Source organism: Myiozetetes cayanensis, unplaced genomic scaffold (assembly GCF_022539395.1).
Source record: "Myiozetetes cayanensis isolate MyiCay16 unplaced genomic scaffold, myiCay2020 scf9, whole genome shotgun sequence".
Classification (NCBI taxonomy): Eukaryota; Metazoa; Chordata; class Aves; order Passeriformes; family Tyrannidae; genus Myiozetetes; species Myiozetetes cayanensis.
In genome coordinates, this window is record NW_026088185.1 from 1,423,056 (window position 1) to 1,446,652 (window position 23,597).

Below are 23,597 nucleotides of genomic sequence, written 5' to 3' on the forward strand. Positions count from 1 at the left end.
GCTATGGCAAATAATTACACCTCTATCTCATGGAAGAGCGAGTTCTCCCTCTTAAACCTTATGCATTCAGACAGGGAAGAAAGTCAGTGTTCCTGAAGTTTAGAGGGTGTTTCTTATAATTACAAAGGCTTGAGCCCGAGGTAATGTGCAAACCTGAAGGTGTCCCCACTTTAATGCCTGTGGATGTGATCCACAGCCAGGCATTCAAGGTGCAATCCCCTGATCCCTGCCAGGAGTGATGTCCTGGTCTGGTCTCCCCAGTTTGGAGTCCTGCAGCTGGTGTTGAACCAGCTCCTCAGCTGGGTTCTGGGATCACTGACTGCCTCGAGGTGGATTTTGCAGTTTGCAGGAACCACAAAACCAGGCTCTTTGGGGCAGATGTGCTTATTCAGGGGTGAGTGTTTGTCTCTGCTCACCGGCACTCCGTGAAGCACTGGCTGATCTGATCCTGGAGTGTCTCCTTGATGTGAGCCCCCTCTGTTTCTCTCAGCTTTTCCTTGAAGGATTCTTCATCCTGCATCTCCTGGACATCACCTTGCAGGGCCTTTACTGTCCCAGCACGCTTCCGAAAACTACCGGTCCCCTCTAAGTCAGGAGGGAGAATCTGGAAACAGCAAGAGGAGAAAATAAGAGGCACGGATTAAAATAATATTTACTGGAATGCCAGGTTGACAGTGAATCGGAGCTTAAGCCTTAATTTTCTTGCAGGAAGCCAAGAAAAAAAAGGCCCTGTGCTCATAAAAAGTGCCTGGATGCAAACAATGCTCTATTGTTGGTGTTTCAGCATTAATTAACAACATTGCAAGGTACAAAAACAAACCCTGCAGCGTGGGATCCCCGGGATCTCAGCGAGACAGGTGAGAAAGCTGCTGCTCTGCAAATGCCAGCTTTATCCCATGTCAGAACGGTGCCAGAGAGCGTTTTAATTGAATTTTCAAATATTTGGACTTCCCATTGGTATTTTTTAATTAGCCAGTATTGTTTTTAATTTGGTCACCGCAATTTTTATATGCACCGCTTGGTCAGTGGTTTCCTGGTATTTTGTTGCAGCTGGTCATGCTCCTGTAGGAAATCAACTTCCCTTGAGGAACAACAACAACAACACAAAAGGAATAAACAACCCCCCAAACACTGTAATAAAAACCACAGCTCCCCAAGTTTCCCATGATTTGATAACCTTGGCAAGAAGGGCTTCTAAGCCAGTTGCAATCTTAGAATAATTCCTGCCCTGTGATTGATTTTACACATGTAGATTGAGGGAGAAAAATGAAAGTCTTTCTGGTATTCAAATACAGAAGCATGAAAAATACCATCTGTGTGGGTGGGCTGAAACTTTGCATTTTTTTAGCTTGCAAAGGTTGATAAAGTTAAGATGTTCCTAGTGTTCTATGAGCTGGTACTGCCTTGTAAGTGTAGAGAAAAATCCATTTTAAAAGTGAAGTTGTAAACTACCTGTGTGGTTTCTTCTTTAATTTTAGACCAAGTTGTTTTCCACGTACTTGGCAATTACTAATCATATTGTCTGATAGTGTATGGCAAATATAAGAAGGGAAAAGAGGAGAAAACATGACAATTTGGTTTTGTAGTATTATGTTTTTTTACTCCTCAAGGTTAGTGACTGACGTGTAGGTGGCAGCAGATGTGAATATAAGCTCTTGGTTGGCATGGAGAAAAAAAGTACATAATTCTGCTCTGGCCTTTCAACTTCAGAGCATATAGAAATTGTCCTTAATGGGCACATCTCAGACTAATTGAGTAATGCATTCTCTTTGCCCTGGTGATGTATTTTCCGGTGTGTTCCACGTCCTAATTCCAGAGGTCTCCCACAAAGACGAAAAAAAGAGCTCTCTTAAAGGTTTGGCCAGCTTATATTTATATAAGACCTGTTATTCGGTGTTTTTCCATGCTTCCACCAGGTTCCAAAAATCACGAACAAGTGCCAAGCAAATTTGGTTTCGGCAGGTCCCCCCTGGGATCACACACTGTCCAAAGCAAGCGCAGAGGCCCCGTTCAGGAAAGCAATTTACTGCCTTCCCTGCATCTGTGATGTGTGACTCGCGCTCTGCTGGAGGAATTGGTCAAGGCCACCACTGAGAAAACGTTCAGGAGGAAATAAGAGCAGCAGTGTGGTTTTGAAAGGTGGCCTGCACGTGTTCTCTCCCTCAACACGTGATCCAAAATGTCACACTGAGATCCAGGAACGAGATCCCTCGGGTGCTTTCCTGCTGAGCTCTTTGTCTCCCTGCAGCAATCCTCACGGGACTGCTTTCCTGAGGAATTCCCACCAGAGGGGCACGGGGATATCTCCAGCTTTAGGGAGGCTGATCCACAGCTGATGGAGAAAGACAGGCCCCTCTACCTTCAGCTCACACCTGAAGGTTCAAGGGTGAAATGTCAGGAGATGGGTCACCAGGTGAACAACTTGTTGGTGCTGGGAAGGGTCAGCTCCCCCTTCACCTCAACTGCTGGGTGTGTGGTCCCTCCTTTCTCCTGCACAAGCTCTGGCATTCACCTGACCCTGCAGTGAACTGATTCTAAGAAGTGGAAAATAATCCCCTTTGTCTTTTCCTCTGCTCAGGTTACTTGTCCCCTGGTATAAGGAGGTGACTCAGGCAGCCAAGGAGCAGCGATGGACAAGGGACCAGACCAACACGGAGAGCAGCAGAGACAGGAGGGTCCTCCTTGCCATCCAGGACCTTCCCTCCACTCAGCTCCTCTGAACTGCTCCCCAGTGCATCCTGTGGGAGCCTTGGAAGATCAGCTCCTGCCACTGAGGATTTGTTCAGCCTTTCATCAGTCCCAAAGCCAGACGAGGTAAGGGCTGTTTGAACTGGCAAGGTCGTGCCCACGTGAGCAAGCTCAGGAGTGGGAAACTCCTATTTTTAGGTGAATTAATGCAGACCATATCTACACCTGAGTGTCCAGAGTCACGAAGCTGCTGTGGGCACAGTCCAGGTAGCTCTAAACCAGCTGGCTCAGGTGCTGATAACAGCAAGGCCATAGAATAAGTTCTGGTTGGCAAAATCCAGCCAATCCCCGAGTAAATATTTGTGCAGCTACCTGTACTGAGCACTGTTCAGTTAACAATCCATCTGCTGATAGGTGTGTAGAGCTGCACTCGGAGCCCTAAGCCTGAAGTACAGACATAACCTGGTAGAGAAACTTGTGAAAAGAAGCTCTGGTGTATTTACCCCTTGCAATTTTTTGAATTTTCTTTTTCCAAAGGCTGTTTTACTACAAGAAAAAAAAAAGTAGTAAGAGCTACTTCTACCACTAAGACTCCAGCCATCCACCTTCAGTGTTTCACTGAAGGGAGGGATTAAGGAGAACAGGGAGAGTTGATAAAACTGTGTTCTCCTTTGACTGTCTTGTGTTTTCCAATCCTACTGGTTTGTCATTTGGGGAGCATGGAATGAGGAGCACAGCTGGCTGGGATGGAGGAGTCCTGAGGGACTGGGGGCTGCCTGATGTGCAGCATACACAGTGCACCCTGGTTGTGAGTGAAGACCAGGAGGCCAACACGTGTCAGGAACATAAGGCTGGCTCCTGTTGTGGGGGAGCAGGAGGAGGCAAGCACTGAATGGCAGCGAGGACATCATGCCATGGTTATTTGATTTAAGTTAAACATCACAGGTGAGTGCACAGCTGGCCTGACTTTTTATTCTGTTACTTTGAAATCAGTGCACTTGGGTCAACAAAACAAGGGACTTGGAGAAAACAAGGATGAGGAAACGTCAAAAGTACCATGTCCTTAGTCTCAATATCACTTGTGTTAGCCCATCTTAAAAACTGCTTCCTTGGACTGGAAGAACTGATCCAAGTGTACTCAAGAACAAGGAAAGGAATCAATTGGTAAAGTAGGGAGGGAATAATAAGAAGTAGACAAAAGTAAATGTGGAAGTGAATTCAGCAACAGAACCTAAAAATAGGCACTTGAGCAGCAGGAGCTGCTGAAGAGATATAACAAGATGTCCAGATGGTAGAATTGTTTTAGCTGTCAGTTCTCTACCGATTGTGAAGTATTTTTAGAGAAAATGATTTTCTTTTGTTGAGTAAAAGACAAATTGAGGAAAGAAAACAGAGTCCTCAGGCACCTAATAATGATATGGAATGTTTTAGACTCTTAAAACTCTTGAGGAAAAAAAAAAAAAAGAAAAAAACCTATGAAATAGCATAGGTAATACCTTCCTGCTTTGCAACTGAAGAAAACCACTGTTAAACTTGTATTATTTTGTCCCCAGTGTTCTTGTTCTAATCTAAGAAGTATATCTCATCCCAAACCTCAGCAGCCTCAGATTTTAACTTATTCCTAACCCTGCCTCAGTGATGAGGAGGCAACTGCACAATCTGGGACCTTTTGTCCATCTTCAAGCCTTCAAAAGGAGACAGAGTCCCTGTGACAGCCCTGGTGGAGGTTCTGCTCTCTCGTCAGGGAGCAGAATTCAGAAGAAAAGGTGTCTGAAAAAGCTTTGGCTATTTGAGGATGCAAAAGAGAATAGGAAGTGAAAGGGCAGGAGGGATGCACAGCGTGGCAGGACGGATTCCAGCAATGCTTCCCTGCTGACCAGTCTGTGACCTGGGCCTTGCAGTGCCACAGAACAGCTTTCCATGTGTCCACATGCCTGTTCTGGAGCTCTAAAGGGGCTGTATGAGACAGCATGGTGAGTGCTGCTTCCACAGCCCTTCTATGCTTAATGTGCCCGTTAAGACAAAAGCCAATTTATTTCGAACATCACTTCCCTCGGCGCCTCTAATGTTCCTGCTTCTGAATCAAAGGGAGGCATTCTCCAGTAAGATGCTAATAAATAGCTTTTCCTTGGGGGAAGAAGCATTTTCCCATCTTTAAGAGATTTCTTTGGCCATGTGAAATTCAAATTTGTTAACTTGCCCTACAAACAGCAACTCATTTAGAAACAAATTACAAATATTAGATGGAGACAGTGAACTTGATAATGCAATGCTGCCACATCAGTTGTAGAATAATGCATCTTAATGAAGGCTTCCCATGTGAATAAACCATTATATTTACAAGCTTTTCACAGTTAATGACCCAGAACTGGATAACGAAACTCACATTTTTAGTGTGGTCCTCTGTCAGCAAAAGTATACATATTAATAATTGATGTTGCTGTAAAAATAGGACATAATATGAAGATTCCTGAGTTTGTGGGAAAATAGGACTACATGGTCCATTAACTTAAAAGGCTTATCTAATGTTTGATGGGCTTTGTCTTTAAAACCCTTGTTTAAATTAATAAGGCAAAATGGACATTTGTCTAAAAGAGAATTTTATTCCAACTCATCAGTCACGAGTATGCTGATGAGATTCTTCTTGTTCTTTACTCATCTCCCCTTGTTCTCCCCAAAGAGGATCTGGGTTTTAGGGAAGTGGAAGACCCACCAGTAGAAGGAAGGAAGGTGTTCCCTACAGCTCCCAGGTGAAGCCAGTGTGATGAAGTTGATGGGGAGGTGCTGGAGCATCTCCCCTATGGAGACCCACTGAGAGAGTTGGGGCTGCTCAGCCTGGAGAAGAGAAGGTTGTGTGGAGACCTCAGAGCACCTTCAGGTGTCTGAAGGGGCTACAGGGAAGCTGGAGAGGGACTTGAATCAGGAACTGGAGTGGCAGGAATGGGTTCAAACTGAAGGAGGGTAGATTTAGATCAGATCTACAGAAGAAATTCTTCCCCGTGAGGGTGGGCAGGCCCTGGCACAGGTTGCCCAGAGAAGCTGTGGCTGCCCCATCCCTGGGAATGTCCAAGGCCAGGTAGGATGATGCTTAGAGCAACCTGGGATAGTGGAAGATGGGACTAGCTGGGCTAGGGAAGTGGGACTGGATGAGCTTTAAGGTCCCTTCCCACCCAAACCGTTCGTAGGGTTCTACGAAACTCTCTGTCTGTTTTCCCTCTTTTTTCGACCCGGGAATCGTTTTCCCTGCCCGAAGAACCTCCTTTGTGCTGAGTCAGCTGCCCCCCCACCTCCCTCCCAGCCGGTTTATTGTTCATTAGAAAGCACTTAGAGGTGTGCAGGCTGGCTGAGCACGCTCAGGGCTACCCTGGCACAGGGAGGAGGCCCCACGCTGTGGAACTAACTGCTCCTCAATTGTCCCATTACGCCTCACGAGGGAGAGGCAGGCTTGGTGTCAGGGAAATAAATACATTTCATTTTCCTCTGCCTTTTAAGGACTAGCGCTCACATTACGCCCGAAAGGTAGATTTATCGCCGCTTTTATTGCTGGGTAGTTAATTTAGGGACAGCTTCTTTTCGTGGGCCTGGAAGAGCAGAGCTGAAACACACGCTCCCCTGGTTTTATGGGATGGCAGGAAATGTTCTGCCACAGCCAGTCCTGGCCGTAACTGTAAGATTTCAGGAGATGGTACTGATTGTGTGGCATTTTGCTGTAGATTTGCTGATTTTTGGTGCTTGTATAGTTTGCTTCTCTTGAGTAGAAACTTTGTTTCCTAAGCAAAGTATTTTTACAGTCGTTTTAATAGTCACTTATTTTCATCAGTAGTGAAAGTGAGGTTTGTTTTTTTTTTTTTTTTTAATATTTGGACTACATGGGCAAGTAACTCCTTAGTAGTAGACTAAAAGAATTTACTACCAAAGTAACCAGGGGCTGTTCCTCACCTATAACTCTTCTTCTCTAGTGGAAGGTGTCCCTGCCCATGGCAGGGGAGTGGAACAAGATGGGCTTTAAGGTCCCTTTCAACCCAAACCATCCTCTGATTTCATGATATGATTCTACCGAATTTTAAAGTGTGATCCAAACTGCATTTAAAAGTTTGATGTAGGGTTTAGTTACGTTCTTGCTTTGTTATTTCCTCAGTGCAATTTGTCTGGCTGAGAGAAGAATGTGCTTTGAAGAGGTCTCTTGTCTCATGAATGACAGAATGGTTTGGGTTGGAAGCACCTTTAAAGCTCATCTCGTTCCAACCCCCCAAATGAAAAGTGTATTAATGTAGGTTCCATGGTACACAAATAGTGATAGCTACATCAATTATATGGCTGAATTCCTAAATTAGGCACAAAAAAGGAACAAGTAAGCAAAATATATTGCATTCATTAAAGCTTCCCTACTCTCTGATTCACTTCAATGGCTTTGCCAATTAAAGTAATTGTCATATGCATTTAAACAAAGCATCTGCAGTTGGAGGCCTTGTTAAAAAATATTGAAAATGGTTGTTTTATTGATTTATGGAATATATATTTAGAAAAATATTGATATGTAGCATTTTTTAAGAAGATAAGAAAATCTGAAGTGGAGAAAACATTTACATTCCTGAGTTCATATAATTCTGCTTGTGTTTATTTCTGATATTATACCTGGGCAATGGTGTTCAACTTGTACTAAAAAATGCAAGTACGGTTTGGGCTCTGAAAGGCAGTGATCTCATTGTTAGTGTGAGTCAAGCCAATGAAAGCCAATTATTTAGCTTGCTTCTTGCTTCCCAGAGTTCCTGTTTCAAAAATAAGCAGGTTAAAAATTCTTATTGAAAACAGGACAGATTAGTTATCGCTGCGTGGTGAAATAACAGATAACTCTGTGCTGACATCCAGGCTGCAAGTGAAGCAGAAGTCATTTTAATCTTATGCTTGGCAAAACCAGGCCTGATCTGTTCCAGTGCTGGAACTGCCCACTTCGAAGAGCTGAAGAAATATTTTAAATTTCGCTTTATGGAGTTTGCAGTTTGTTAAACCCTGTGTAATATTTATTTAGCCATAGCCTATAATGTTTACACAGAAAGCTATTCTGGGAAATGCTAATTTTTTTTATTTTTTTTTTCCTGACTGGATGAAATGAATTATATTTATCAGGAATTCAAATAAGGAGGAATGTTTGGCAGACTGTTTTCTCAGATATAAATAAAAGTGTTATCTGAGACAACATGGCTAAATTAGGGTATGTTTAAAAGAGGTAAGAAGGAGAGAACAGCTTTTTATTTAAGGCCACAGAGATCCTGTCATGCGAAAAGGATCATAGAATCATGTCCAGCTGAGAAAAATGAGATGGAGGACCACGGGGCTTGGTCCTACTAAAAGGTGCATTTCTTAGGCTCTGCAATGTTTTCCTTTCCTTTTCTGGAGGGATGTGTTTCTGGATGTGCTGCTGGAACTGCAGTTGCTTCGGTGAATGGAAGGAGAGGCTGTTCTGAGTCAGCCCAGCCCAGGTAGAAGAGGCTTGGGGGGAAAAATAGAGCAGAGCAGTGCAGGTGGAGAGGGGGACTTGTCTTTTTGTGTTCTCATTTCCTCAGCTCCCCAGCCCATTCAGAGGGTTTAGGGGGAAGGGAGTTCGATTTACTCTGGGCGGTGGCAGAAACAACCAAATTCTCAGGGGGTTCAATAACAACTTTTCCTTTCAAACTTTAGAACATTCCAGTAGAATAAGGTACTTGGCAAACTTTAGCTTACCCAGACACAACAAGGCATTGACTGGAATTTCTTGGTCTGGCTTACAGTATTTTTGGGATAAAAAAAAAAAGGTAGGGGAAGAAAGAGAATGGAAAAGGAAAGAGGAAAGTAGACAGTCACCACCCCAGGAGAGTGTGCCACACAACACATGTGCCACTGTCCTTTTATATGTCCTGGTCCACACAGTGGACCAGGACATATAAAAGGACAGTGGCACATGTGATGTCCACTGTGTAGACCAGCTTTTCCAGCTCCATTCCCTTCTCTGGACACACTCCAGCCCCTCCATGTCCTTCCTGAAGGGAGGAGCCCAGAACTGGACACAGCTCACCAGTGCCCAGCACAGAGGGGGAATCACTGCCCTGCTCCTGCTGCCACCTTATTCCTGATACAGCCCAGGTGCCCTTGGTCTCTTGGGCACCCCTGGGCTCACGTTCTTCCCACCTGATTGCTTTGATCCAGCCAACTGTTCCTCTGGTCTCCTACATCCTCACACCCTGCCGTAAATCAGTGTGATGGCACACTGTTTATCCTAAAATTTTATGTTAAAAGCAGCCTTTCCTCTTTGCAGCAACCTGTGTTCTGAGATTATAAATATAACTTCCTGCAGGTTCTGTCCTGTCAGGAGAGTCAGGCAGTGAGAGAGATGAGTGTGGATCCATTTTTGAGCTTGGGCTGTTCTGCACCACCCTGAGACAAAGCAGTTGCCAAAAACCCAGTTCGCACATCCAGTTACCCCAAGGCTGATAAGCAGCCTGCTCTGCAGCAAAATTAAACAACCATAACAAGCTCTAAATGGGGTGTTTAGTGACAGGGAATTTATAAATTCCAGAAACAGCCCGGTGGAAGTATGTGCCAGTTTAAGACCTGCAGAAAGAGCAGGTTAAATTGAGCTGTAATGGTACAACAGAGCAGGGAAATGTAGGCTCGTTCAGACGTCACGTGTGTGTTTTTTCAGACGGCTTAATGTGTTTTCCTGCCACGTCAGTGTGGTCAGCGTGGCTCTAACACAGAACCTGTGCCTGGAGCAGTGGTCATGGTGGTTGTGTGGACCTGGCAGTAAACAGCAGGAATGTGGGGAAGGTCAGGATACAGTTATCAAGATATATGTGCCCTTAGGAGGGCTCTCACTGCTCTTCACAAATTAAACTGGTATATCAAAGTGTGATTTATCGGAGGTTTAGAAAAAACATGTGCTGAGGGAATCGTGCTGTTTCTGCAATTAGGCTTTAATAAATAATAATAATAACGAGGCTTTACTTTAGAGCCAAGAAAAATCTCTGGAACATAGGCTTGTACTCTGTCATCGAGCTAAGGATGAAATAGAATCAAATTCCAGAAAAGATACATAAATTTTTGTGAACCAAGTAGACAGTAAAGAAAATAATACTGAATTAAGTAAAAGGCTGGACAATTCTTGGGTTTTACACCTATTTTCCTGGTTTTTTTAGGCCAACAAAATTGAATTGTCCCAGAAATCATTATTCAGAACTTCAAATGGACCATCTCTTTTTGTAAAGCAGTAACACAGACATTTTTAAAAAGCCCTAATTGTAAGAGAAATTATATTTTTTGCAACAAAAGTCAAGTCTCCTTTGGGATGGACTTGGGGTAATGGATGGCTGGGTCTTCTAATTTATCTAAGTCGTGCAGCATTAGAAAAGCAAATTCAACATATTTACACATGAAGATCTGTGGTCATTTTTCAGGGGCCTGACGTGACCATACATCAAAGGGACCTGACCTTTGGAGCTCGCTGCCTATCTATCAGTGGGAACCAGTGCCTGCTTGCCACTCACTTCCTTTGGAGCCCAAGGAAGGGAATGCAGCATGAAAAGTGAAGGGAAATATAAAATCACTAGAGAGAGGAACAGATTCTTTTATTTTATTTAGAGGTATCTAATTTTTTTCCCTACATCCTTTGATTGTATACTTGATATGGAGCAATGAGTCAGAGTGCAGAGGAGCAAACATCAATTCTCTTGCTCCCAAGTGGAAGTCAGGAAATGAACACGCTGGATGTGTTTGGTTTTAATTCCCTCCTTCCCCGTGATCATATAGATTATATTATGCTCCCCATAAACTGGCTATTTACATCCCAGTTACCAGTTACTCCCACCACTGGCCACCATGAAACGAGGGCTTGGCTGTGAACCTTCCAATAATCTGATACCAGGTTTAGGTTTCCTTCCTAAGACTCAACAGAAACTGTCGTGGGATTTGATAGGAAGCAATTCCTTGTTTCTCAAGAGGTGTAATTTCTAACTTATTTTCAGCACATCCCAATTATTCACCGCTAGGTCTGCACTAGTTAAAAAAATCTCTGGGAATTTTATCTTAAGCAGAGGCAGAAGTGGCACCCGTGGCTCTGTTTAGCCATGTTTACTGTTAATGACCAGCAGATGTTAAAGGCAATAATCCATAAAGTGTTATGCGTGTTTAACATGGCAAAGCTTAGGAAAATGTGTATTTTACTTTCTAAAGGTAAGATTTTAAGGTTACTCTTAACTGTTGTGAGATATTTGCTATAGGCACAATTGGTTTTCATAACCCTATAAGGTAGCCAAGGGTAATTCCATTGCTGGGCAAGAAAATCACCCAAATTGTCTGGGAGAGGAAGAAAGCATGTTTGAGTTCAAAATTAAACTACTAGTTTATAAATTAATCATTTAAGAGCTGTAGAACTGGGGAAGGGACAGGTTCCTTCTGAAAAGGGTGCTTTGATTTATTTTTTTTTTGTTTCACTCTGTGCAATGTTACTGACCATGGACAGCTGTTCACTTCCCTGTGCTTTTGCAGTATGATGGGAGGAATATATTGATTATTTTTATATGGACTTATAGAAATATTGATGTATTAATATGCCAGTTTTAACGTTTCTCTTCCCTGCTCTTGACATACACGTGCAGTGACTTGCAAAGGGGTGGGAGAAGAAGACTTTGCTGCTTTAATTAGGTTGGATATCAGGAAAAATTTTTTCACTGAAAGGGCTGTCCAGCCCTGGCACAGCTGCCCAGGGCAGTGGTGGAGTCCCCATCCCTGGAGGGATTTAAAAGCCATGTGGATGTGGCACTTGGGGACATGGGTCAGTGGTGGCCTTGGCAGTGCTGGGTTAAGGGTTGGACTCGATGATCTTAGAGGGCTTTTCCAACCTTTAAGGCCTCCGTGAATTCTGCTCCAGAAATAAGGCAGCTCCTGAGCCTCGAAATCGTGACTGAGAAGTTGATTTCAATAAAATTTCCTTGCCTGGGTCAAATTCCCTCAAACCTGGGGCAAATTCTACACAGCCCATTTCCACATCTGCCCCACACGTTGGGGCCATGTATAGACAGCACAAAACCACTCAGCAGAAGACAAATTGTGCTACTCCAGTGCCGTCCATCATTCCAGTTTAGTTCCTTTTTCCTCAGAGGCTCCTTTTAAAACCGAAAAGAACCTTAGGAATTAATTTCTCGTCACGTGCTGAATTAGGAAAGTCTGAAGAACAAACAGAGGGTGGCATTTTCTTATTCTCTAGGCAGCACCACTTACGATCCCCAGGAATATCATTTCCTCTTCCCTCATTTTCTCCGTTTTCTTGCGCTGGGCATATCCACGCCAAACCTGAGTTGTAAACAAAGCTCTGATGAGATAAATGGGCCTTGTTACAGCTTCCTTTACTGGGGCAGACACAGGAAAAAACAAATAGAGGAAGGAAAGGCACAATACACAATTGAAACTATTGCTTTTTAACAGGTCGCCATCTGATTTTTTTTTTTTTTAGCAAATTCTGAGGTTTGTTATCCCTCACACTGGTATATCTTGCTTCTAAACAAAACACTGTCGTGGTTTCATGAAGTGTTCAGACTTAATATTTAGACTGAGCTCTTGTTCTCCTCAGGCTGAATTGTCTGGATTATTGATGTGCAAGGACTTTTTCTGGAATTTAGTGCTGACCTCCTTTGTCATCTTTTCAAGATATGGAATGAACTTCTTCTCTGGAGATCACAGGAAAAGGCATGAATTCTGAGATGCCCTGAATTCCAAAGGGGAGGCCAGAAAGAGCAACTGAGGTCATAAAAATCAGAATGGAAAAACAACATGTAGGTTATAAAGTCATCCTGCATTGCCAGTGCAGGACTGTTTCCACTGATCTCACCTCTAGGGCCCTGTCTCATTTTGTTGGGTAATTTAAGTGATGTATTTTACCTTGCTGGACACCCTAAAAGTGGTCATTTCAGAACACTTCCCATCCTCTTGAGCTGTGTTTCTCCACAGCTGTTCTTCCGAACAAAACACTGCTATTTGGGGTTGCCAGAATTGCTGTTAAATTGAAAATTCACCTTTTGAATGCGAGTGGCGGCGTCATCTGGACTCGGACCCGTCTGCTCCTCTTGTTTAGTTGTTCTTTTCTCTTCAAGGTAAATTCTCCTCATGAACACAGCTCGGCTGCGGCCCTGGCGAGCCCGTTCTGCCACCTGGATCAGCTTAATGGCCTCTGGAAGTGCCATGGCCCCGACAGGTTTCTTCAGCAACACAGCCAAAAGGGATGGAACAAAGAAAAGCAAGAGAGTTGTAAGTTTTGTTAATTGCCTGCCTCAATTAGCAAGTGAAACAGCGAATGAACTACTTGTAGAAACTTTTCTAAGATGAAAATATCCTGTCACAGACAGCAGACACTCCTGTCTCAGGGCTACCTTGCAGTATCTTGGAAGTTTGATGTGAGAGGTGTATTTCTGAAGTATCTTGAGGAGCAAGTGAGCCCTGGTGTGCTGACGTGTGATGAGGAAAACCTGATCCTACGGTGGGAAGCCACGATGGCTCTACGTGGCTCATACATCCTGCTGAGAAAAATGAGATGAAGGACCACAGGGCTTGGTCCTACTGAAAGGTGCATTTCTTAGGCTATGCAATGTTTTCCTTTCCTTTCCTGAAGGGATGTGTTTCTGCATGTGCTGCTGGGACTGTAGTTGCTTTGCTGAGTGGAAGGAGAGGCTGTTCTGAGTCAGCCCAGCCCAGGTAGAAGAGGCTTGGGGGAAAAATAGAGCAGAGCAGTGCAGGTGGAGAGAGGGAATCCCCTTTCTCACTCCTGAGAACCCTGATGCTCTCCATGGAAAAGCTGAATCACTGTCCTTTCTCGCTGTTACTCCCCAACTGGAGACAGTTCACGTTTAATCCTCCTACATATATTGTGTGGCACTTACTGCTTTCAGCAGGGCTTTCTACGACAGGATTACACAGAAGGAAAAACAATGTGCAGAGCAGATTGCTCAGATTCACTCCACTGGTTCTGATTTATGGTGGACTGCCTGTAACAGCAGTGCCACGGACACTGAAGAATTCCATGGCCTGTTGCACAGCAGTGAGGATTTCCTGAGTGTCCAAGGCTGTGTGCAGGAGTGCTGACAACCCTCTAGCAATCCCAGCGGTCACTGAGCTGGAAGTGCAGCACAGGCCCTGCATTCCCACTGTGTGAGATGATTTTATTAATGTTTACTGACTCCTCTGCCTCTGTGGCAGCTTGGCACTGGGAGATCCTGCCAGAGCCTGGTGCTCCCAGGTGAGCTTGTTGCACACTAGGCAGCATTATCTGACGGATGCCACGTTGAGCAGGGGCAAGAGCAAAACTGGGGGAAACTAAAAAGCTCCAGGATATAATGCACAGGATGTCCTCAAGCTGACACCAGAGTGCCAGAAGAGCAGAGAATTCACCCGGAGCTCTCCTGGGGAGGCCAGGGGGGCTGCAGCTGCCCAGTAAAGCATCTGTGCTCTGTCTCTGCAGGCTCTGCCTGACTGGGGCTGTTTCTAGCCCTGGGAACTTTCCCTCCCTTATTTTGTGGAACCAACACACACAATCAATCTCTGGTGAAGAATTTGCTCGTGGGGCAATGCAGAAGTTTGACTAAGTGGTCCATCAGGACTGTATCTTACGGCTGCCACATCCACGAATCCAGGTTGTCCAGGCGTGTAGGCACAGTTGTTTATTTCAAGGGATCTGCTTGTAGGCAACATACCATTTCCAGAAGGTCAGAAGTATATCAAATCCAGATCAGCCTTCACTGGAGCACTCATGTGCTTCCCTCTAATCGCTTTTGCTCTGCCAAAACTCAATTTTCTACTCCTCCCAGCAGCTGCAGCTCTGTGGCTGCACGGCAGAAACTGCACTCGCTGTTCAGGGTTGTAAAACAACCGAATGCCAACAGCTGTGCTGAGCTGAACTCCCAGCTCTGCCCCGCTCCAGTCAGGAAAGCTTAAGCCTAGCCTGATTTCAGTAGGACTAATTACATGATGAGGGTTAGCTAGACAAATAAAGCACCTACTAAACTAGGCCAAAGTGCTGCCCTTTCTCTGACACTCTCGCACACATGAAGCAGAGTGGAACGATTTCAGTCTTAACCAGGAGACAGGAAAATCTTAGGAAAATCTTGGTGTTATTTTCTGTTGGTGCCTTATCTGTAAACAGACTATTACTTCCTAACTGCTATAAAAGCACTTTTCACTCCGTTGGCTCATGTGTTGAGACACGTGTGGCTATAAACTAAACAAATTAAGTGTGATGTGTAGGTAAGGGATACATTTACCTGCTCTTGCAAGCCAGCATTCAGCAAAATCTCATCCAGGGTTTTCTCCCTCTGCTGCAGAACTTCCAGATTTTCTTCAATGAAATACTTTGGGATGGGTATTTCTATGTCTTCCTAGAAGAAGAAAGGCAGGAGATACTTTTTAGAACTGCATTTGAATTACATTACTGATTAAGTGAACACCTTTACAAAGCAATTAAACAGAACAGAGATTGTTGAATATTTCAGATCGTTGGGGAATTTGACCTCTGTAACAGCTGCTGTTACTTTGCAATTACTTAAGGCCTAATTCAACAAAAACAAATAAATCAACCCAGTTTCTGAACCATGTGAGCCCAGAAATCTTTCTTTTTATAATGGCTCAATTATATTATCAAATTGCTAAAATATTTGGCAGGGTTGCCGGAAATTTAAACATGATTTCCACCAAACTGAATAGCCCTGGTTGTGTGATCATCCCACTTCTTGTTTTAATCAACATGAAAAATAGATCCATTCTCTTGCATTTTTTTTAACCATTACAAGGTACCAAAGCCTAATTCTTTTTGTCTGCAGGTATTTTGACCTGTAGACAATCTGTCACTGCCTGTGACTGAGCTATCTCAGTCACTTCTTCAAATGAGGCATGACTAGAAGAGGCTGTCTTTACTGGTTTCCATCTTTAAAAAGATGCAACTGATTTACATTTTTTTGTGATTCTCCTCCTGTAGAATTGCTGAGAAATGACAAAAGGCGCTGAGAAATGACAAAATGCACAGAGAAGGAGACCAAAAAAACCTCCCCAAAAGTCAAGATACTGTGGAGTGACACAACCTGTTCCTTGTATTATAATGAAGACTGGAGATAACTCTTCAAGAACAACTACTGGCAAGTATATTTCTTGAAGGGGGGGACATGTCTTCATAGGCCTGATTCATACTGGTCCATGTTCCCTATATTCTGGTTCAGGAATTCCTCAAGCAAATGATTTGCCCAGAAGGAGGGATGGGGGATACAGGCAGGAGTTACCCTGTCGTGCTACTCAGGAGGGGTTGCACAGTCAAATTACACAGTGGTTTGTCCCCAGGTACTTGTGGAGCCCGAGACAGGTACAAGACCTGGTGCTGTGCTCTCAGTTCTCCCTGATGTGTGGAAACTGGAGAGCTCTGACCTGCTCAGGGAGACCTCTGAGTTGATCCTTGTGGCTTCAGTGCCAGCTTTAGTGTGGACAGGGAGGAGGAGAAAAGCCCTTCTGCCTTGACCCAGGCACATGGTGAACGTGCTGCTCGTGAGCCCCGAGGCCTTCCAGCTTGTAGAGTGTGTGGGGAAGGCTGTGGCCAAGGAAAACAGCCCCTGTGAACTGCCAATTCACAGATTCATTACCAATTCCCTCAGCAGCACACTGTGCAGACCAGGACGCACCATAAGGAAGCTTCCAAGTGGGACTGTGTTTATCCCTGATGATTTTATCGATGCAGAGGTCTGATCGGCTAGAGTTTCTAAATATTTGTCTTGCTAAGCCCCCTGCTTGCACCTTCCAATGCCCTTGATAGCTGATGGAAATGATTATACATTGTAGTTTGAGCACAAAGCACTCTGGGTGGATTTAGGAATCTGGCCGTTTTGAGGTGTAAGAAATCCAGGGGTTTGTCTGGACACCCTCACGTAGGGCTGACCAGGTACCCCTGATGTCTCACCTGGCCCTTAATTACGAGTGATTCTGGACTGGGACTTTTACTGACTTGTAAAGATGAAATCAAAGCTGTAACAGCAGGGCTGAAAGGAGCCTGCTTCTCTTCATAATCTCTCTCTGGGGCCCAGGATTGAAAAGATAGGTTTGGGATGTTTATCCCGAAGTCAAATTTGCAGCTTTTTAGCTGCTCGTGGCTCTACGTGGGGATTTGAGGATCCAAATCCCTTCACAAATTAGCCCAGGAAATGGAGTGACTGGATGTTGGAAGGCAACTGTACAAAAACACGAGGTACAGAACTAGAGAAATATGAAGCTTTGGCCTTACGGTGACATAGCACAAAGTATGCAATATCATCACATAAGATATAAACGAGACAATTCTGTTGTGTTCTCTGCCTACAATTATGCTGGATTTTAGCCCACGATAACACAGAGAAAATAAGGAGTAGATGTACCCTTGCTGGGCAGATTCTTTGAGGAAACAGGAGTTATTTGTCAAGTAATTTTATTCTGTTACCAAGAATATGTGAATATTTTATAAAAACCATAAATCTGTATTCCTATCAACTAGCAAAATATATTTTCTTTGGAAAAAAACCGCTGAAATCTTTTCTTTTGTGGTAGGTAAGTATGTTATGCCTTCTTAAAATTAAGGTGTGGTGCAGGAATCTGGATTTATGCTCTTTTTTTAGTAGATGTCAGGCAAGACTTTTCAAACTTGCCAACATTTTGCTGCAGGTGGATTTACTGCTAAGTCATGAAAACAGCAATGCCTAAGGATTTCAAAACGTGATTCGAAGGATTAGTTTCCCCCGAGATGTTTATATTCTCTCATAGCTGAAAACAGTTTAAAAGAGTGATTAAAGCAGAAGGTAGAGCTGGTTAAAATTCATGGTGATTCCTATCCTAAATTTACAGAGTGTGCAGCGGCAAAAAGAAAACACGTTTGCAAATCTCAGATAAGGTTGTAATGATATCAGGCAGTTCACCTCAGACCGTGGAAAAAGCAGGAATTCGAGCTGGTTTTAAGAGAGCAGTGGTACCTGAATGTGACAATAGATGGAGCTGTCTGCGAGAGAAGGAACCACCTTTGCCAGATGGTTTTTTTCCTCCTGCTTTCAGAGCACAGCTTGCAGGCTTTGCCTCGCTGTCATACTCGTGTTTCGTGGGCTGTCCAGGGCTGCTTTTCCATCAGTGCACTCCTCGACCCCGGGCACTGAAGGTGCTCCTGCCCTCCTTTACAGTCAGAGATTGGTCTCAAGTGTTTGTTGTGCTACAAACAAGTAGACTTGTCCGTGCAAGTCTCAGCATCGCCCGTGACCTCTGGAAGAGGCCTGGCCAGGCTGATTTCACCTTCACACAAAGGGCAGACCGAGGTGGACTGTACCTTATGCGGCAGTTCCCATTTTCCATCTAATCCCACAGGAAAATCTGCCAGAGTCAAGCTACCGACACCAACAGCAGAGCTGTCGAAGTTTGATCCTGCCAGAGGGCAGGGTTAGATGGGGTGTTGGGAAGGAATTCTTGGCTGTGAGGGTGGGGAGGCCCTGGCACAGGTTTGCCCAGAGGAGCCGCGGCCGCCCCATCCCCTGGGAGCATCCCCTGGAGGATTGAGCCTCACGGGAGCAGCAAACCTACCAGGGGGCGATTGAGCTCCATCAGGATGTCATCCAGGTACTGGCACTCGGAGTTGTCCACATTCACCATCTCCCTTTTTATCTCCAGGATGCGGCCCATGACGCCGTCCAGCACCGGCCGGATCGCCGCGCGCTTCTGCCGGTGAACCAGGTGGTCGTAGGCGGCCGCCAGCTTACGGAAGACTTCCAGGTACTGGATGTAGGAAGCGGCCAACATCTTGGACACCTTCCCCAGGTTCGTCTCTGGCTGCAGGAACTCTTCCCTCTCTTTCTGGAGCAGCACGTCCAGGTCTTTCAGGGCGTCTGCCCACATCTTGCAGTAAGTGCTGGTTGAAAAGAGGGAGGCTGTGTTAGCCTGACACGTAAAAGCAAGAGATACCAGGGCTTTGTGTGTGTGGAGTTCTCAAAAAAACAAACCTGGAAATGCGAGCCATTGCATTTATAAAGAGATTTTAACTACAAAGTATCTGAAAAACCATTAGCAAAAGTTTCCCTTTTTTGCTGAAGAAAGCTTAAGAGCTTTTCAACTTAATTCTTGACACGCTTGAAGCATCCTCTAAATGCTTGGAGTTACGATCCCCAACAGTGCCAGGAGTTTTATTGGGTGGTGCTACTTGAGAAGATGTTTAATAGAAAAGGTGTCTCCCCCCAAAGCCCTTTAATGGGGAAGGTCTATTTGAGGCTTCTGCATGTTTGGGCTGAGGACCAACTGATGTTTCTAAAGTTTGTGTTGCTGTCCTGCCTTTCTGTAGTGGGTGATTGCAGTTAACTGCAGGGTAAGGGTGGGGTTGGTGCCAATGCTAGAGCAGAGCTGTGGGCGTTATTTCAAACATTCAAATGAGGAAAATAATCTATTTCTGCGGTAGCAACTGTTGCTCTCCAGGCAATTGCTTAATATCTGGTCCAGTGGCTACAGGATTATGTGGCATGGAAGAGGTCACCTAAGACCATCTTCATTTCCAGAGGGCAATAATGCTGTTCACTTGGTAGTTTTGGTGGGAATAGCTTTGATGTGAGCACGGACTGGCTGTCAGTGGCTTTTTGTGAGAAAAGGAGATCAGTGCAGAATAGCCTGGGAAATCAACCTAAAGGAGTAAGAAATGGACTCTGAGCACTGAGGCTTTAATTCAGAGAAGGGCTCAAAGAGCAGGTTTGTCATGGAAAGGTGTTATCACCTGTGGTGAGGATGACACTTTCAGGTCCTGTTCTCCTTTGTAACCTCTCTTTGCCAGGTGGAGACTCTGGGGTGTGAGAAGTGTTAAAAATCTTACATCTCTGAAAAAGCTTCTCTAGTAGCAGAGCTAAGAAATTCCTTCTGCACTGAGACTCAGTCATGTTGGGAGAAAACCAGTTCAACTCATGCTGGCAGGTTTGCAGGAGGAGGAGAAAACAGTGGGTATGGGAACAGGGAAAGCTGACTGTTGTTTGTTAGTCATAGCAATAAAGGCCCTTGACCTCAGTGGTGCAATCTAGACCCATCCATGTGCTTAACCAAGTTATCACTTGCTGTTCCTAGAGCTCCTCAAAAAAAAAAAAAAAAAAAAGGAGGACAGTAGAAGGCCCTGCCTTTATTAGAGGAGCTTTCAGAGCAGACCTCGTGCTGCTCTGAGGGAGTGCTGGTGTGTTAATTCTGCCGGGAAAGCTGGGCCAGCTGTTGAAATTGCTTGTGCTTGCTAGTAAATGCCTAAGTTGGAGCTCTGTCAGCTGATCTTATCATTCCCAATCGCAGAGTACAGAATGACCTGAGGCTTTGTGCTGCAAGAGGGCCATGTGGGATGGACAGGACAGACTCCAGCCCACCAGTGTGGGGTGTTCTGCACGTCCTGGATGCTGACAGGGCTGTTGGGACTACCCGGAGCAGCTGGCAAAAACACCGATAACCTGAAGCCTGCTATTGAATTTGCACCATTAGCTTTGTCAAGTGTGTATTATGCTCTCTTCAGCTGACCTGGGTTTCTGCAGGATGCAGCTGGTCTTGCTTCTAATGCTCCTTGCAGCCCACCCAGGTCTTTCCCCTTCCTTTTTCCCTGCTTCATTTACATCCTATTGCACCACCCGTATCACTCAATTGCAGCAATTAACCCAGGTGCAGGAGATAAGCAGAGTGCAGAAGATGGGCACAGACAAGGTCAGCAGTTAGGTGGGAGCTCTGCTGGGTGATCCCTGGGAGTTCTGAAGGCTTCCTCCGGAGCCAGGATACGGGAGGATGTGCGTTGGTGAGCGGGGTTTTCCACGCAGGAGGAAACAGCGCAGCGTTCTACGTACTTTGCTGTGACTTCTCACAGACAGTGGGGAGGTCACAGACCTTCAGGGAAACCCAGCCCTGTGAGTTGTCCCCACAGCCACCCCAGCTGATTTACGAGCCGTGGGTATCCATGGGCTGGAGCGTTTCCCAGGCAGGTTATTGCCAGGAGCCAGCGGATCGTACCGCGCCGAGAACCGACCCCACCGCTCACAATCATCTCCCTTTCTGCCTCCTCTGACTGAGGAATGTCAAGTGGTTCCTCCTGCTGAGCCAGCGAATATCCAGTCTCTTTTTTCCTCTGTTTTGAATGAGCTGTGGAGGGAGGAGGGGGCCGGGGGCACTGCAGCCCTTCCAAGGACCTTAACGTAAGGCACTCCAGATAGAACCTAATTGCTTCCATAAAGCACTGGGTTAGCAGATAAGCACGGAGATGATTGCAAGCACGTTGCTGTGGGTCACATGTTAAGGCTGTGGGTATTATGGTGTGATTGCAGCTTTCGCAGCAGTGATGTTTTGTGCAAATGAGGGCAAAAGAAAGGACGGGCCCGCTGGAAAATGAAGTACCGAAGGAAAAGGTCGACGTGGAAGTGCTGAATTTTCAGCTGGGATGGGCTGATAGTCCCTGTGTACCTGCTGTGGTCAGGGTGACTGACACCATGGGAGGACCTGACCCTAGGGCTGCAGTTTGTTAGGCATGTGATGGGGACATCAGATACTTGATAACAGGACAGGGCAAGCAGAAAAGTGATGTGAGTGTTTCTTTGCTTCACCCTGATTAAAATTCTACAGGACACATGCAGAGCTATTTGCTTCCCCTCCCCAGAACAGCTTTACAATAGTTATTTCAGGTTTTAACTGGTGTCCAAATGGGAGCCCTCCTGGACTAGTTTGAAGGATCAGGTGTACTTGGTGTTTATAATCCTATCTGGGGGACTTGACAGAGCTGCTGTGAATCAGAGGAGCCCTTCAGCTTCAGAGACAGACGTGTGCAAGAGGAGTAAGGAGGAGTAACTTCAAGGTTATGCCTCAAAAGCAAAGGAGAGGGCTGCCTCTTCTTGCCTGGCAGTCAGACAATGTGTGACCCCTAAGTCCCCATTTGAATTCTTGCCTGTTTGCTCAGTGTCCCTTTGCATTAAGTTGTGAACTCCCTCTAAATTGCTTCCACACGCTGAAGGGGGAGGACAACACAGCCTTGAGTGCTTGTGCTTGCTTTATTTGCTGTTCCTGTTCATCGTGTAGGCTCGTTCCTGCTCTGTAATGAGCATCTTGTGAGCTGTATCCAATGGAATTGCATCCGAATTAGATGGGATTAGAGCACTGAACTCGCCTCCTGGTGCAGGTGACCAGCAGGACTGAACTAACCCCCCTACTCAAGGCATCAGGTCACTAAATGCTGGGGAAGAAGGCTGTCTCCAGGTGTCTCCATGCATATAGCAGTGTAAGCAATGCTACAAATTGTCATAGCAACTGCAAAATAGGGGTGTTGTGGGGAAAATAAGCGATGCTGTAATGGGGATGTGGAAAAAAACACATCGAGTGATTAAACTCCAGAGCCCCCAGAGGGCTTTCTGGCAGCTCACAGCTTGGAGGGAAGGTCAAAGCTTTAACTCCTCACTGATGTCCCTTTTTCTTCCCTCCCACAATGTGGAAACAGAGTTTAAAAGCACAGGTTTAAGAAGTCTCTTTTGCCATAGCATGATTGCTAGTTTGAATCTCACTTTTACTGCTCAAAAATAAAGCTTCCTCATTTAGAGCGAAGCTTAGCAATGTTTTTTTTTCTTTTCTGCTCAAGTTATAGGGGTGTTTAAAATCCTGCCAAATTAAGAGAGGGAAGGGAAAACATTTGACTCTGATTTGGCCTAGCTCTCTTCACCTCATTTGGAAGCTCCCGTGTGGTTCAACGAGCCCTAAATTGTGTGTGTGTTAAAACATTTCTGAAGCTCCTCTCCTGCCACTACAAACCACCTGAGCTGCTTCTTTCTCAGGAGATGGGACTGGGCTATGCTGGGCCATCAACAGGGACTGGAGAAAGCACCACAGGGTTTGTGAGAGGAAGGGGATGTGCAGCAGGGCTCAAGGAGCCCAGCACTTATCCACCACCATGCAGGACAAGCCAGCAGTCACACAGAGGAGCAGAGGGGACTGAGATGGGGGTCCAGTGACAAGGAAGTGTGTGCAGGGGCCAGTCCTCAGGGTCCCCTCCAGACACAAGTCAGTCATTGTGCTGAGCCCTGGGCAAACACTGGGGAGGGAAACCCTGCCCTACAGCCTCTGTAAAATAAAGAAACAAGACACAAAGGTTGGGAGGGGAAAGTGAGGCCCCTAGAGGAAAAGGGGTTTTGTACAAATGCTGCTGCTTTCCTTTTCCCTTCTCTCTTTCTAAAAACACCAGATTTAGGATGCCTGCTGGCTGATCCAGGCCAGCAGTTAGCTGTTTCCCCACCACAGCCTGCTCAGGTATTGCAGGGTGATTGCTGGGCTAAAAATACTATAGGACTAGCCCCCTCTTTTCTCTTTTGTCCTGTTATAGACAAATATTTTTGGAGGTGGAGAGGTGCAGGCAGAAACAGATCAGTGTGGGCAACCTGTGAGTTGAAGAAGTGTTTGGATGATGCTCTCAGGCACATGGTGGCATTTTTATGGTGTCCTGTGCAGGGCCAGGAGTTGGACTCAATGACCCTGATGGTCCCTTCCAACTCAGCATATTCTCTGATTTTATGAACCAAATTGGCTGAAATGCTGCCTGAATTAATTCCTGATTTAAAAGCCTTTAGCCTGCAGTTCAGAGCAGTGCAGGCTCATGAGCCTGTTTAAGCCTGCCTTGCTCCTTAAACAGGATTAGTCTCACAATTATGCCAAACTTCTCAGCTGGTGGTGAATGTAACTCTGCCAGATGACTTTTTAAGCATGCTTGCTCTCTAGCCACGAAGTTTTATAGAGCTGGAAGCATTTGGGGAAAATAAAGGATAAACCTCAGCAGGCTTTGGTTGTGACAGGAGGAAAACACACAGCCTGCTGGCATTGTTACCGTGAACAGCTCTGTGCTTCTGTCATCTCCAATTTCAGTCCTGGGT

General features: G+C 45.4%; 1 protein-coding gene across 1 annotated transcript in view; it reads right to left on the minus strand.

Moving 5' to 3' along the window:
• The window catches only part of IQCA1 (IQ motif containing with AAA domain 1), a 97,634-nt gene that overhangs the window by 68,894 nt on the left and 5,143 nt on the right, over positions 1–23,597 (minus strand). Inside the window, exons 2-6 of the mRNA XM_050340538.1 lie at positions 18,280–18,604; positions 14,970–15,083; positions 12,732–12,914; positions 11,941–12,012; positions 417–604 (exon numbers count right to left, since the gene is read on the minus strand). Of these exons, the coding sequence (XP_050196495.1) occupies positions 417–604; positions 11,941–12,012; positions 12,732–12,914; positions 14,970–15,083; positions 18,280–18,604 (882 nt within the window). The remainder of the gene's footprint in view (positions 1–416; positions 605–11,940; positions 12,013–12,731; positions 12,915–14,969; positions 15,084–18,279; positions 18,605–23,597) is intronic.